Below are 16,931 nucleotides of genomic sequence, written 5' to 3'. Positions count from 1 at the left end.
AGATACTGTACCAAACCTGGTCAGGTGGGGTCAAGGGTCCCTCAGGCTACTCCAAATGCACGAAAAGACTGACATGCGAAGCCGATGACGAATCTGGCACGCCACTGCACCAAAGTAGCATCTAGCCGAATTGTTCTGGTAAGTTATTTTACTCATTTAACAACGATTGAAATTGATACACAGCAGCTTATAAAAACGTCCGGTTTTCAGACAACTCCAGTTTTCGGTTAGCTGGATTTGAAACACTACCTGCAGTGACAAAGTCCAAAAAATGAACTTATTGTAAGTTAGGACTGTCACTTTAACACTTGCCCATCACTAATGGGATAGGTCAGTTTCAAACAAAAGGCAAAAATAAGCTCTGTCCCAAAACATCAAAACCATTCTGCTTGAATACACTTCAAAAGTAACTTGCAGAAATAAATGTATTGCGAGATACTTAATGGTGATAGCTGTAGAGAAATACATAGTTTTCAGTCTGAGTGTGATAAATCTGAAGACAACAACATGAAAGCAGCTTTTGTATACAATTTCTGTGGTCACAGATGTAATTTTGTTTTCCCCTTCCCCTCCCCATCTTGGATATAATTACTTTTGTATGAAGTTATATAATCCTGCTGTCATGGTCACGTTCCCTGTTATTCATATACCCTTGATTTGTCACTTAATATTGACAAAATTGAAAGTGATCCATATGAAATTGTTTTATGTTTAAAAGCAAACTCTTCAACAGGTGTTAGGGTCAAGGTGAAGGAGTGATTTTGGATGGTTAGTGGGCTAGCTCCTGATAAATGATATCACACAGACACACTCCTATGGCTTAAGTTCCAATTCATGGCTTGAACATGCCCTGAACTAACTTCAGTACTGCAATAAAGTAGTGCTATCTTGTCTGAAGTGGCATCCTGCAAGGGCAACAGGAAACCAAAAGCCTGGCTGCTCAAGTGGATACAAAATATTCATGATACTTCTCTGAAGAGAAATGAGGTCTCATAGTGTCCTAGCCAACATTTACTCAATCAACACCACCAAAACTGATGATTCATATTTTGCTGTTTATAAAATTTTACTGGTGCAAGATGGCTGCCATTTGCCCACAAAAGTAATGAATTGGCCATGAAGCAGACAGACTTGCTGACAACATGAATGACATGACTAGATATAGGCATGCTCAATTGGGTAATTAATTAGAGATGGCTGTCTTGCAAGATACAAGGTTATTAGGAAGTCTCGCTATGGAAAAGTTGCTTCTAAGAAGAAAAACAAGCAGTGTTGCACCAACTTGACTGAATTTATTGAAGCTACAAAAGTAGAAGCCCGATAAATATATGTCTAGATTTTAAAAAGCCTTAGATAAAGCTGCTAAACATTTGAAACAAGTGCACAGGCATTCTCATAGGTTTTCTGCATGAGGGAGTCAGTAGTTGAGCCCAACAGGATTTGGTATTCAGGACATTGTTGTTCCTCTTTACCAATAATCTAAATGGAGGTATTGAATGCAAAATGCTGCATTTCTGTAATGACACCAAGAAGTGTGCAGACATAGGAGATGGCTATTTTATCTCTGCACCTCTGGTTTGCTTTTTTTAAAACTAAAATAGCAATACATTATACACTTCAGTGATCTGTGGTGCCACAAATCACAGCATGCACAAATTGTAGCTTTGCTGACAGAAACTTTCCAGTGCTTAGTTCTGATCTGCACTAGAAACCCGACGAACACCACCCTCAGTTAATTACCTCAAATTTCTTGAATCTTGAACTGGTGTGTCCAGCAAAAGGCTGACCTTTGTTTAAAAGGAAAATAAATTCCACAGAATACACCATTTTTATACTACGCTTTCTAAAAAGCATTAAAGGGTAATAATGCATTATAAAATATTGATTATATAACTTTAATGGAACTCTGTTGTAACCAGTTCTTTACCCCCACAAGAACAAAATATCATTGTATTGGACTATATTACAATTGAAAACATGTGTAACATTCGTTTTGATTTTTCCAGGTAACTTTTAATCTACATATAGATTGGACAGATCAGATAGGAATTCCTTATCGAAGCTACCTTTGCCAAACTGTTTTGGGACTGTTTCTCACGGCAGCACAAGCCAGGAAGCTGGCTAAATTAGATCTGGTAATGTACAATGAGACAGGATTAATTAGTCCTCTCATAGTGAAAGTGCCCCAAGGTAGCAGTGATCATAACATGATTGAATTTCATATTCAGTTTGAGGGAGAGAGAGGAGTGGATCTAAGACAAATGCTTTAAACTTAAATGAGGGCAATTATGAGGGCACGATGAAGAGCTGGCTCAAGTGAACTGAGAAATTAGTTAAGGGATAGGTGAGTAGAGGTGCAGTTGCAAGATATTTAAAGGAGATATTTCAGAATACTCAGAAAAGATACATCCCAGTGAGAGACTAAGGGAAAGACACACCATCCATGGCTAAGTAAGGAAGTTGAAAATCATATCAAATTGAAAGAAAAAAAAATGTATAATTCCACAAAGATGAGTGGCAAGTCAGTAGAGAATATGAATAATAATCAAAGAATGAGTAAAAGGATTGAGGAGGAATTAGAGTACAAGAGAAAGGTGGCTAGAGATACAAAAGTGGGTAGTAAGGGTTTCTACAGGTATTTAAAAAGGAAAAAAAGTGTAAGCATTGGTCCTGGAGAGAGTGAGCATGGGGAATCAATGATGGAAAACAAGAAAATGGCAGATCAGTTGAACAGATATTTTGGGTCTGTTTTCACAGTAGAGGGTACAAATAACATTCCAGAAATAATTTTGAAACAGGTGGTGAAAGAGAGGGAGGAACTTCACTACAATCACCAGGGAAAGGCTACCAAGGAAACTGGGGGAGATGGTGGTGTAGGGATAAAGTCACTCAACTAGTTAATCCAATGACCCAGGCTAATGCTCTAGGGACATGGGTTCAAGTCCCACCACAGCAGCTGGTGGAATTTGAATTCAGTTCATAAATCTAGAACATAAAACTAGTCTCATTAACAATCACCATGAAACCATCATCAATTGTCGTAAGAACCCATTTAGTTCACAAATGCCCTTTAGGGAAGGAAATCTGCCATCCTTAGCTGGTCTGGCCTACATGTGCCTCCAGACCCACCCAGTGTGGTTGACTCTTAGCCACCCTCTGAAATAAGCTAACAAGGGCAATTAGGGATGGGTAAAAAATGCTTTGCCAGTAATGCCCACACCCCATGAAAGAATAAAAAGCTTTTAGAACTAGAAGCTGGCAGTCCCCAGGACCTGATGGACTTCATCCTGGAGTCTTATAGAATGTAGCTGCTGAGATAGTAGATGCATTAGCTTTAATTTTCCAAAATTCCCTATAGAAAGGTCCTATCAGTTGGAAAATAGCAACTGTGACTCGTCTATTCAAGAAAGGAGGGAGATATTTAGCTTAACATCTGTTGCAAGGAAATTGCTGGAATCTATTATTATAGTGGGGCATTTAAAATATTAATGCAATCAGGCAGAGTCAACATGGTTTTGTGAAAGGAAATAGCGTGTTTAACTAATTTATTGGAGTTGCTTGAGTTAGTAATAAGCAACAAGGATAAAGGAGAACCTATGGATATGCTGTGCTTAGATTTCCAAAAGGCATTTGACAAGGTGCCACATCAAAGATTAATACGCAAAATAAGAGCTTGTGGTGTAGGGGATAAACGTTAGCATAGATAGAGGATTGTTTAGCTAACAGGAAACAGTAGGCATAAACGGGTCATTTTCAAGTTGGCAAGATGTGACAAGTAGAGTCCCACAAAGATCAGTGCTGGGGCCTCAACTATTTAGAATCGATATCAATGACTAGGATGAAGGGGTCAAATGTATGGTTGCTAAATTTGCTGATGGCACAAAGATAGGTAGGAACGTAAGTTGTAACAAGTATATAAATGACAAAGGGACATAGATAGGTTAAGTGAGCGGGCAAAAATTTGGCAGATGGAATATGAAGTGTGAAAATGTGAATTCATCCACTTGGGAAGGAAGAACAGAAAAGCAGTATATTGTTTACATGGGGAGAGACTGCAGAACTCCGAGGTACAGAGGGATCTGGGTGTCCTGGTACATGAATCACCAAAATTTAGTATGCAGATACAGCAAGTGATCAGGAAGGAAAATGGAAAGTTGGTGTTGATTGCAAGAGGAATGGAACATAAAAGTGGGGATGTTTTGCTACAGTTGTACAGGGTGTTGGTGAAACTACATCAGGAGTACTCCATACAGATTTGATCTCCTTATTTAAAGGATGGATATAAATGCATTAGCAGTTGAGAGAAGGTTCACGTGACTGATGCCTGGAATAGGGTGATATCTTACCAGGAAAGATTGGATAGGCTGGGCCTGTATTCATTGGAGTTTGGAAGAACGAGAGGGCATCTTTTTGAAACATTGAAGATCCTGAGGGGACTTGGCAGGGTGGGTGATGAAAGGGCATTTTCCCTTGTGGGGGAGATTAGAACTAGGGGACACAGTTTTTTTTTTTAAAAGGGGTCTCCCATTTAAGATGGAGATGAGAAGGAATTTCTCTAAGGGTCATGAATCTTTGGAACTCTTCCCTGGAGAGCAGTGGGTCATTGAATAATTCTAAGGCCAAGGTAGATAGAATCTTGATTAACAAGGGAGTCAAAGGTTGCTGGGGGCAGCAGAATGTGGAGTTGAGGCCACAATTAGATCAGCCTTGATCTTACTGAATGACAGAGCAGGCTCAAGGGGTTGGATGGCCCACTCCTGCTGCATGTTCACATGGCTTGGGTTCCATAGTGATCATCATGCATTGCATTTGACAAGACCAGGAGTGATGAGAAGACCACAACTCAATCAAGACAGATTCAATTCAATTTTGAATCAATATCTTTCAGGAAAACATTCCATTCAGCAAGTCATTGCATTACATGGAGTTTTCCAACATATTCTTGTGATAAAATTCAGGCATAACAGGCAATGCTGCTGTTATAGATTTATTCAAACCTCTAGCGATGAATCTTGGGTTCACCTGAACAATTTGAGAAACTTCAAAATTAATTGAAAAATCCTCTAATGCTAAAAAGCGCAAATATTAAAATGCACCTGTATATTAAGCAGAATTACAATTTCTGAGGATTGAGTGGCTTATTGATAGTGAGTTTTGAGGAGGGGTTGGTGGATGGATGTAGCATGAATTTAACATTCCTCTTTGTTCATTAGGCAAAAGCAGAAGCAGTTCTGTTGATAAGTACAGCTTCGGCCATTCATGGCACTGGGGACCACAACTTGAGACTGACTGGCCTGAGAGCTAGAAAGGAGTTATCGTCAGGCATGCTATTGATCAGTGCATCATGCTTTCTTAGTATCACTATTTGATAGCTTTTTGATATGCAACAGGGAAAAAGGAATGAATCAAGGCAGGTGGATGCTGTTAAGATACATCTCAGTGAAGATTTCCTCAATGGTAGGCTGGGCTTCAGAGATTGAATAGTCTACTGTTGTTTCTAGATTCCAAACCAGCTATCCAAAGATAGCTCAAAGTTGAGATTCCCACCTGTTATAAATAGATCATCCAAGGATGCCCAGAGGCTGCTATCAATGAAACAGCTTAGTCAAATTAAATACCCAACCCCTTTACAAATTTACCAGTGTTAGTCATTTTTATCTTGGGAAAAATCTGTTTTTACCCTAACCTTGCATTCTTCAAGTGATCTTATTGCTGTACCGCCTGTAGTTCAAGAATAAGGCCATTTTCTTTCACTGTTCAAAAGTGTGAAAAGTTTTTCAAATAGCTTAACAGTAAAAGACCAAATTTCTATATGCATTAAATTGGAGCCCATGTAGCTCAAAGGCAGATACACAAGTTTAAAAGCAAAACTTAATTATAATCAGCCACACAAAATGCTTGGACACTATCCTCAATGTATCAATGTGGATAATCAGTTACCACTGAAATCAACATCATACAATAGCTCCCAGCCCTGTCTAATATGCCACTTCACATGCATCAGAAGGTAAAAATACTGGAAGAGTTTGAGAGCACTGATGCCAACCCCAAACTGCCAATCCATAAAGACTTTCAGTACCTATCAAATACACAGCTCAAGTCATGCAGACCTTTCTGGAGCACTGCGAATGCTTTGAGTGATGCAGGTTTTGACAAAAAGGATGAATGGCTCAACGTCTGGACAAACACCAATACCTCCAAAGAGTTGGTGAGTGATCCAACAGTAGAGTGTCCAGGGTCCAACCTCCCTCAGAAACTGTGATCTACACAACAGGATCCATACTTTCCAAGCAAGGACATGACACCACTCCACAAATGGAGCTTCAAGGACAGCTCAACATGCGACTATGGTCTCCCAGATCAGACTGTTCACCACATTGCAAATTATGTGGCCTATGAAAATTTGCCACGGGATTCAAGGCAATCAGCTTGACAACAGTGCTGTGACTTGCCTATACAAATGATTTAGACTTGTAAAGCTGCAAGATGTCATATGCAAGAATTATGATCAGTGCCTTTCACTATAAAGGCCGTGGTTAAAAATGGGAAATTTATGAATAAATGTTTTGACGCAATGCGATTAAAAATTGACTTCAATAATCCATAAATTTCAAGAGTTGTTTTGGCTGTCAGGGTTAATAAATACATTAACTGGTCCAATTCATCTATATTCTCAATGAGAATCAGCTGGCCATGGCTTGTCGATGATGCTCCATCTACTCAAGCTAATTAGATGAACATTTTCTTGGTGGCTGGGTAATCGTTGATACATTAAGAGTTTTCAGATTAGCAGAAGATAAATTAGTTACCTCTGATACATGGGTTAATAGGCACGTTTGATTGGAGGACAATAAATAGCTCAACGAAGATGGCATACTTTTGCCAAGGAAGCACTGTCCTAGCTGTTTAGCTTCCAAGTCAGTCTAGTTGTCAGGTGAGCCCCATAAAATGGACAGGAATGTTGCATTGTCCATAATTATCACATTGACAGTAATGCGAATAATTCATTAACTGTAGTGCACTTTGAAACGTCAGGTAGTTGTGAAGGGCACCATAAAAATACATGTTTTTCTTTTCAATGGCTGCACAATTGATATACCAATATCCTGTTGGTTCTTTCCTGATATTATTTATTTGTACTGTCAATAGCTTTCTCTCAGGGTTTCTATATATTATCCCACATGTAAAAATCAAAGCAAGCTAACCATTTAGCCAAAGTCAGTCTAAGCAAACTGGGGAATGTGGTGGCCATTTGACATCTCCTATACCACATAAATGTTTTGCTGATAAGGCTGCAAGTTCAAGGTCAGGGAAGTGCCTGAAGCATTTGCAACCCATCTTTCTGCTGTGAAAGAAAGTTAAACATTTGTTGCCTGAAGTACAACAATTACCCTTCAGAATTGATGTTAGGAGAATGCAGTTTAATGAAGTCACTCACTTCTATTCCTTCACTGCTAAAGTTCTGGCAATTTGCAATAATTCTGGTGACAAATATAGATAAGGTTCAAGATTAAACAAATGCTTCCCTGAATGAACTTTGGTTTTGTATAAAAAGAGATCCCATAATATGAAGCCAAGAGTAGGTAGGCTTCAACAGCTAACAGCAGAAGCTCTACAAAGTAAAGTCAATGATTAGGATAACACTGGCATAATGCAGCTTTACTTATTTTGATGTATTATATTAATACAAAGACTACAAGATCCAACATTTGAATTTCAAATACCTGTTCTTAAAGCAAAGAAAGAAATGAGTAAATTATTCAGCCCTTCCAGCCTGCTCCACCATTCAATGAGATCATGGCTAATCATCTACTTCAAAACTCTTTTTCTGCATGAACCCCATCTCCCCGATAGTAATTTTTAATAGGTAAAAAAAATTATCAATCTAGCATACTGAATGACTGAGCCTCCACAGCCCTCTGGGGCAGAGAATCCCAAGGATCACCGCCCTCATTTTCTTCTTTATATATTCATTCATGAGACGTGGGTGTCACTGGCTGGACCAGCATTTATTGCTCATCCCAATTGGCCTTGTCCAGAGGGCATTTTAGAGTCAACCACATTGCTGTGGATCTGGAGTCACGTGTAGGCCAGGCCAGGTAAGGGCAGCAGATTTCGTTCCCTGAACCAGATGGGTTTTTATGACAATCGACAATGGTTTCATGAACAAAAACACATAGAAAAACTCAGCAGATCTGACAGCATCTGCGGAGAGGGATACAGTTGACATTTCCGCATGGCCCCTTTCATGGTCATCATCAGACTTTTAATTCCACATTTTTTTTAATAAATCGAATTTAAATTTCACTACCTGCCGTGAGCAAAGCACTACCCTGGGTCTCTGGATTAAGAGTCCAGTGACAATACCATTATGCCACTGTCTCCCCTGGAAATTCCTCCTCGTCTCAGTCCTAAACGGCCTGCCCCTTATTCTAGGGAAGGGTCTCCTGATTCTAGATCACTCCCCAACTGCCAGGGGAAAACATGCTTCCTCCATCTACCTTGTCAAGCCTTGTAAGAATTTTCTATGTTTGAATGAGATCACCTCTATTCTCTGGAGTTCAGATGAAAGAAAGACTGAGTCTATTTAATAATTCCTCAACTCCTCCATCCCAGGAATTAATTCAGTGAACCTTCATTCTATTACAAGTGGAGACGGAAGAATTCATAATGGGGAATAAGCAAATGCTTCGCCTTGGTTTTCAGAAGAAATACTAAAAACATCCCAGAAATAATAGTGAATCAAGGGGATAGTGTAAACAAGGGACTGCAAAATGCTGGCCTAGCCAGTGACGCCCACGTCCCATGAGCAAGTAATTCATTCACTCCCTCTACGGCAAGTATATCTTTCCTTAGGTAAGCAAACCAAAACTGCATACAATACTATAGGCGAGGTCTCACCAGGCTCCATATAATTGTATTAAGACATCTTTACACCTATACTCAAATCCTCTTGCAACAAAGGCCAATATACCATTTGCCTTCCCAATAGTTTGCAGTACCTGCAAGTTAGCTTTGTGGCTCAAGAACAAGGACACCCCTTTGGAGTTCAACACTTCCGAGCCTCTCAGCATTTCAGAAATACTCTTATTTCTGTTTTACCTACCAAAGTGGAGAAACTCTCATTTCTCCACATGGTATTCCATTGGCCAATTTTTTTTGCCCACTCATTTAGCCACTTCAAATTCCCTTGAAGCCACTTTGCATTCTCCTCACAACTCACACTTCCACCTAGTTCTGTCATCTGCAAACTTGGAAATATGCCATCAATCCTCACATCCAAATCATTGTTACATATTGTGAATACCTGGGTCCCAAACACCAATCCTTGCAGTGACCCACGAGTCACAGCCTCCCAGCCTGAAAATGATCCATTTATTCCTACTGGTTTGATCGTTAGTCAGTTCTCAATTATGCCAGTATATTACCCCCAATTCCATGTGCTATAATTTTATTTACCAACCTCTTGTGTGGGACCTAATTAAAAGCTTTCTGAAATCTAAATATACCACATCCACAAGTTTCCCCTTAACTGTTCTGCTAGTTACATCCTTAAAACACATCAACACATTTGTTAAACGTGACTTCCCTTTCATAAATCTATGTTAACTCTGACAATCTGACAATTTTTTTAAAAAGTGTCCTGTTATTACATCCTTTATTGTAGATTCTAGAATTTCCCTACTACTGGTGTCAGGCTAACAGATCTATAGTTCCCCATTTTCTCTCTCCCTCCTTTCTTAGATAGTAGGATTACATTTGCCACCTTCCAATCTATAGGAACTATCCCAAAGTCCATAGAATTTTGAAAGATGTCTACTAGTGCACCTGTTATCTCTGCAGCCAAATTTTTCAACATAATGGGATGTGGATCATGAGGTCCAGTGAATTTACCTACTTTAAGTCCCATTAACTCTAGTTTTATTTTAGTAATATTAATATCTTGCAGTTTCTTGTTTACACTATTCCCTTGATTCGCCATTATTTCTGGGATGGTTTTAGTATTTCTTCTGAAGACAGAGGCAAAGCATTTGTTTATTTCCCATTATAAATTCTCCTGCCTCTGCTTGTTATAGACCCACATTTGTAGTCGAAGGTATTTAACTTCTGGAATGACTATTTGACTTTAATTGCCCAGGAAACAAATTTAGCACATATAAATTTTTCTGTTGGTGGGATATTATAAATATTGAATAAAATGAAATTCAGTTATTAAAAGTAAACAAACTGATACAGCTTTTATAAACTGTTTCAGTTGAGGAAATATGAAATTTCTGCTCAATCCTAAAATAAAATCTGCACCTAAATCTGACTATTCTGACCAGTTAAATTTTCAGCAATTCATCCTTAGTCCTAACCAGCCATTATCCTGAAACTTGATTCTTCTTCTCAGTCATTTTAAAAAAAGAGAAATACACAAGGCAATAGCTGCATTTTTGTAAACATTTTCCCTCTATCCATGATTTATTTTCTTGTAGTCTGGCCTTTAAATCTTAATTTCTGATAGTCAAGAGCTCTTGGATTGACATTTTACTCACACAAAGCTCTATTTTAAATTGACTACTTGCAAATAATCAAGAGGAGAGGATGAGAATTTTTAAAAATACAAATTAACCATGGAACGCTTTGCCACAGGCATCTTTTAAGGGGAAGAGGAGCTACATTTTGGAAGCAGGACAATGACATAGAACTGTGGTAAGAAAGCAGAGCAGTATCAGAAATATTCAAATTCTCTAGGAAAAAGTTGGTACAGCTGCAACAGGCCAAATAGCCTATGTAGTAAACATCTAATGGTTGCAACTAACAATTCTCCATTTCCTTTTCTGAACTCAGCTTTGAGACTAAGTAATGAGAAAGTCAGTCTTCTGCTGAGTCACAGATCGATTTGTCACACAGATTCTATTAAGTACTAACAATGGAATTAGAAAAACTACTAATTTGAGTTTGAGCTTCGGGTCATTTAGATTGCCAATTTGAAAGGTAAAAAGTACGAGGACAGATTGAAAGCAATAAAAGTTTCTTGGCTAGGAATCAATAGCATTAATGCAAATGACACTTTTGCATAACAAAAATGTAGTAATCAATAATACCCTTCAATTAAAATATATTTTAAATAGATTTGAAGATTGACACTCTTAACTCACTAAGTAAATGTTTTAGTTATTTTAGTGCTTTTTCAACTTGAGGTCTGTAAAGATTTGGTGAACAACCTCTCATTGCAGGGGAAACAATTTCTCTAAGTACCAAAAGTGAAAACTTTTGGCTAATCATTCAATTGTTTGGATTCCTTCATGGGAAGCATGACACACATTTTGGAATTTCATCTACAAAAGCAAGTTAGACTGGTATTAAGTTTATCCTGAAGAAAATCAGTTCAGTCCCTTTATTTCAAATCTATGAAAATCCAACCAGAGGTAGACAGCTTCTATTGTGAAGACTGAGCCACAACCTACAATTTCAGGGAGAAGAAAATCGTATTCAGTAATGATTATCTTGAAGACAATTATTCATTTACATGGAGTTGACTTCTATTTAATTTACCTCCTCAAGCACAGCTCCATCTTATGGGCTATTTTAAGCGGAAATAAATTTTTCTCCACTCTCAATACACACAGTTCATTTGACCTCCAGCCACAAGTGAGCCTCAATTTCCTCCAGTTGAACACTAGGAAGACTATTTTCCACACTACCACAAACTCTATGATTTTGTCCACCCTCCCCAACCATGGTCCCAGCTTGAAGCCAACTCTTTTGCAACCTTGGCATCCGACTTTACTCCAAATTCAATTTTCAACCCATATTCTCTCCAACAAAGATCACCTACTTTCAGTTCTAACATTTCCCAAATGCAACCACCTTAGCACATCTGCTGCTGATACACTTAGTCATATTTACCACTTGCTTTGACTGTTCTACTCTCATAACTAGCCTCTCGCATCCTCTACCCTCTGATCCCTTATCCATTGCTGCAGCATCCCGACAGGATATTCCTAGCACGACTGTGCTATGACCTGCATTGACTCCCGCTAAATTAATAGCCTGAACTTAAAATTCCTTTGCTCACCATCAGCAACTTGACTTCAGCTGTCAAGGACCCAAGCTCAAATTCCATGAAGCCTTGTGCCTTTCCTTTGATCCTGCTTAAAACCTACCCAATTAATTTTTAATCACCCTCCTAAAATCTCCTTTGGCTCTGTCAATTTTTGTGTAGTACTTGAAGCACCTCAATAAATTTTTTGACATTAAAGGCACTACATAACTCCAAGTTACTGTTGTAGTGTAACCATTTTGGAGGGTTTGATTAATCCACAGGAAAGGGTTAGCCCTGCAAGATAAGCCTTGTTTCCTACAGACACAAACTTGACCTCTTAACACAATACTGGGCAATGCAGTAAGCTAAGAAACCCAACAGAAGATCCAACTAATTTTCAATTTGACCTGACAAGGGTCTTTGCGCTCTCCAAGATGGCAGAAAGATCAGACTGACTGAACAGTGATAGAAAAATATTTGATTACATAGTATAATGTTCAGTACAAATAATTTCAAGAAACATGACATTAACTCCTTGTAACATTTAAAAGTGAAAATCATTGCGGAATAGTCAACATGCATCAACCTTCACATAGATTCTGCCACAATTGTACAGGAAGGTGAAAAGCTGCACCAGGCTAGTTGAAATATGCCTCTCCTTCCATTGGAATTTCATAATGGAATAGAAGAATTCAAAATCTATCTTTTATGTAAGCTAGTTTTGCCAAACCCTTCAAATAATTTCCTGAAATTCAGCCTAAACTCTAGAAAAATACACTCATACTTGGTGGCAAACACTTTTACCCTTCAGGACAAAGCAAAAAGCTTGTGTTACCTGGTTTCTAAAACAAGGATGTCTCAATTTTTGAGGATGAAGGATCTTGAATATTGTTTAATGACTGGACAAAGCCTAGCTATACTATTTGCAGTAAACATTTGTTTAAAAATTAATGGCAAGAGATAGATTAATATAAACTTTAATTTGAATAGGACAGACCTTCCAATCCAACAAACACTACACATCACTCCAAAGTTGCACACACTCTCACTAGCGCAAGACCATGAGAACCTGAGATTTTAATAGTTTACAAGTCTGAAGTATTATCTTGCATTACTTCATTTTGAAAATTTTACCTTTACTCCATGACCAACATCATCCAACACTGTGTAGTCTATTGGCTTCCGAATGTATCTGACCGGTCTCTCAACACTGGCTGGTGCTATGATTTTGTGAGTTCTTGATGTGTTCTTGTTGGTAGTCAGAATACCTATCTCCCGACGAGCCACTTTTTCTTTATGAATGTCCACAGTCTAGTTAAAAAGAGAGTAAAGTTAAATTTTCCAGAATTTATATTAGAATTATGAATTCAAACATGTAATGACAAATCTGAACATTTTTCTCTTCCTCCTCCACATTTTCACCCTCCTCCTTCCAAGTTGCTAAACAGCAATGATCTTAAACTACTAAAGAAAATTTCTTTGCCATGGTACCAAAGTTACGAACCTGTCTAGATAGCTCAATGCTGACACAATATTCATGGAAAATTTGGCAGTTTAGTTTTAACTAAATGTTGATCTGAGAGATCAAGCAACGTTAATCCTAGAGGAAATCAAATCCACGATACAAAGGCTGCATGCCCAAAAACTGCTGATATAGAAAATAAAATGGACAATATTCTGTGATAAGGACATGTCCAAGTAAGTATACATTTAATACTTGCACATGGAAGCTGGCTTCACCGCAAGTCAGTAACTGTGCAGTAGCTCAAGCTAATTTAGAAAAAGATTCTAGTACATACTTTGAAATAAAACACGGAGTCAGCCTAACATCTGCCAACAGCACAGAATAGAGGCTTCAATCTGCATCTTCTCTTGCTGTGCGAAGATTTTAAAAACCAAATGTAAATCTAATTCATACTACCACATCAGAATTCTGGAAGTGATAATTTCAGATTACTCCTGGTTACTTAAAGTAAAATTTAATCAAATGATTGAATTATCCAGTCGTGCAAATTAAGTAATTTTAGAAAAACATAGTTTTATTCACAATTTCAATTCAAATTAAGCAACTTCCGATCAAGAGTTGTGAATTGAACTTCATGTTCTGAGCCACAGCAAATTTTCTTATTTAGTTCTAGTCCAGGAGTCTTCCATTGTTACTGAAGATGATCAAACTAAGCTTTTCAACTCATTAAATGTAGGCACTGTTGGGTGGAAGAAATGGAGATCAAATTTAAAAATCATTTTATGCCAAATTTGAGAGAATTAGCAAATTATAGTTCTGAACGGGGCAAATTCTGCTATCACTCTAATACCTATCTGTTCAAAGCTCTGCTCCTGTTATTTCTGTACCTCCACCTATACACTCATTTCAAAATCTTCAAGCATAAACTTGGTCCCTGTCTATCTACCATCTTGACTAGTGGTTCCCAAACATCTGTGTACATCTCTGGGAAGTACACAGGAGAATGTGTCTAATGGTAGATTTTAACTATTTATTTAATGCATTTTTTTTAAATGAGCTACTCGGACAAAGTCTAAAGGCTCTTTGGGAATTTGTTGTAATTAGTAGCTATTTTACTTCAAATTAATGAAAACAAAGATATAAAGTACAACGTACAGAGTCCTCACCTCCAATCACCATGCACTAGTTTGGTTTCAGTTGCACAGCAACTGTGCAGTCTAACTGAGCTCAGAACTAAATTTTTTTTCCAGTGTACACATTGCACTATAACTATATCTGCTGAGGCATAAATGAGAAATGGACAAATGGCTAAAGAAAACACAAAATAGTGATCACAAGAAACAATATAATTTGTCTTGCCATACGAGTGCACCTGATTTAAAAAAAAAATCACTGAGGCAACGACTAGACTCCACATGCAAATATCAGCCTGCGAAGCAAAACATTGACACTAAGCATAAGACAGGATTTACATCAAAGGGATGCAAATGTGACAATGAAGTACATCAAAATGGAATTTATTGGGACATGTGCACTGAATACCCTCAACCAGTGTTACATGATGATCTGTCAAACAACAGACTAAAAACCCATCTCTTCTCTGCAGACACTTCGAACAACCATGAACACCACAAGGACAAAGAGCTGAAATGTTTCAAGCAGAAAGGGGCTCAGCTTATGGCAAGAGAAATAGTTGTTACTGCTGCTAACAATATTAAGACCCTTGACACCGCAAAGAGTTGCGAAGACAGGAGAAAATCAGACCAGGGCAAAGGAACTAATATCAACTGCAGTCACAGACGTGGTGAGCCCAAAATTTGGGCAGAAGATAAATTAATTCAGTTAGTGCCTTTATCAAACTGATTGTTACATTGAGATTGACATGGCCAATAAGATCCAAACTCAATTAGTGAAAGCCATTTGCAGTCAAACAAATCCACAGATATAGGAGGCTGGCTTCGCTCATCTTCTGGTACACTATGTATATTTTGAAAGGTGCAAGACAGGGGACATTTTGTTTTTTCAGTCACTGCCTACCAGAGGAACAGCTGAGATTTCTGGTTACTTGACAGCTTCGTAAATCAACTTGTGCCACATGGTCACAATGTATGGGCATCTGCACCAATGGAATAAAGTCAATATATGGTAGCCTTAATGGAGTAGTCACATCTATATGTAGTTGATCCCAATGAAATATGGGTGAATTATTGTATACACAGGGAAGCATTCCAAACATTACCAAAAGCATATCAAACTTGAAGGAGGTGCTTGTATTCCCTCAGTACCGTGAATATGGCAAACTTCATAGAAGCTCATTTTTCACTTTAAGCAATGTGACAGGAAGTATGCATAGAAAGCAGTTCGATAGATGTCATATTTTAAGTTCTTGGCACATTTTTGAACTTCAGGTCAAATTCTTTACAGACCACCCATTCCCAATCTATCAATGGCTTCATGACATGACTGGCACTCTCAGGTGGGCTACTCAGATATACTGTATCGCCTGAATGAGCAAAAATTAGGACTTCAAGGCTGACTGCAACCAAATTAAGTCAACAATTAAAATATTTGGAGTTCAGGACTTGCTTTAGCAACATAGTAAATAGGAGGGTTAAGTCATTCAGCCCTTCGAGCCTGCTCTGCCATTCAATATGATGGCTGACCCTTCATCTCAAAGCCATACTCCCATGTTTTCCCCATTCCCCTTGACGTCTTTAGAGTCCAGAAATCTATTTCCTTCTTAAATATATTCAATGACTTGGCCTCCGCAGCTTTCTGTGGTAAAGAGTTCCATAGGTTCACCACTCGCTGAGTGAAGAAGTTTCTCCTCATCTCTGTCCCAAATGGTCTACCTCGTATTCTGAGATCGTGACCCCTTGTTCTAGGCCCCCCAGCCAGAAGAAACATCGTCCTCGCATCCAGTATGTCCAGCCCTGTCAGCATTTTATACATTTCAATGAGATCCCCTCTCATCCTTCTGAACTCCAGTGAATACAGGCCGAGTCGGCCCAATCTTTCCTCATAGGATAATCCTGCAATCCCCAGAGATCAGTCTGATGAACCTTCACTGCACTCCCTCTTAGCAAGTATATCTTTTCTTAGGAAGAGACCAAAACTGCACATCAAGTGTGGCCTCACCAAGGCCCTGTAAAGCTGCAGTAAGACATCCTTGCTCCAGTACTCAAGTCTTCTCACAACGAAGGTCAACATACCATTTGCCTTCTTCTTCTTCGTCAACTCTTTTCTTCTCCGCCGATGCTGCCAGACCTGCTGAGTTTTTCCAGGTAATTCTGTTTTTGTTTTGGATTTCCAGCATCCGCAGTTCTTTTGTTTTTATACCATTTGCCTTAACTGCTTGCTGCAACTGCATGCTTGCTTTCAGTGACTGGTGTACGAGGACACCCAGGTCCCTTTGTACATCAACATTTCCCAATC

The 16,931-nt window shown here is 38.6% G+C and overlaps 1 protein-coding gene across 12 annotated transcripts in view; it reads right to left on the bottom strand.

Moving 5' to 3' along the window:
- Positions 1-16,931, bottom strand: part of abi1a (abl-interactor 1a) — a 107,852-nt gene that overhangs the window by 38,198 nt on the left and 52,723 nt on the right. For all 12 annotated transcript variants that reach the window (XM_041184637.1, XM_041184640.1, XM_041184646.1 and 9 more), the window contains one exon: positions 13,166-13,342. In XM_041184637.1, the coding sequence (XP_041040571.1) occupies positions 13,166-13,342 (177 nt within the window). The remainder of the gene's footprint in view (positions 1-13,165; positions 13,343-16,931) is intronic.

This window comes from Carcharodon carcharias, chromosome 3 (assembly GCF_017639515.1).
Source record: "Carcharodon carcharias isolate sCarCar2 chromosome 3, sCarCar2.pri, whole genome shotgun sequence".
Classification (NCBI taxonomy): Eukaryota; Metazoa; Chordata; class Chondrichthyes; order Lamniformes; family Lamnidae; genus Carcharodon; species Carcharodon carcharias.
Note: the sequence above shows the minus strand (reverse complement) of the source record. Positions and strands in the feature narration are given on the sequence as shown.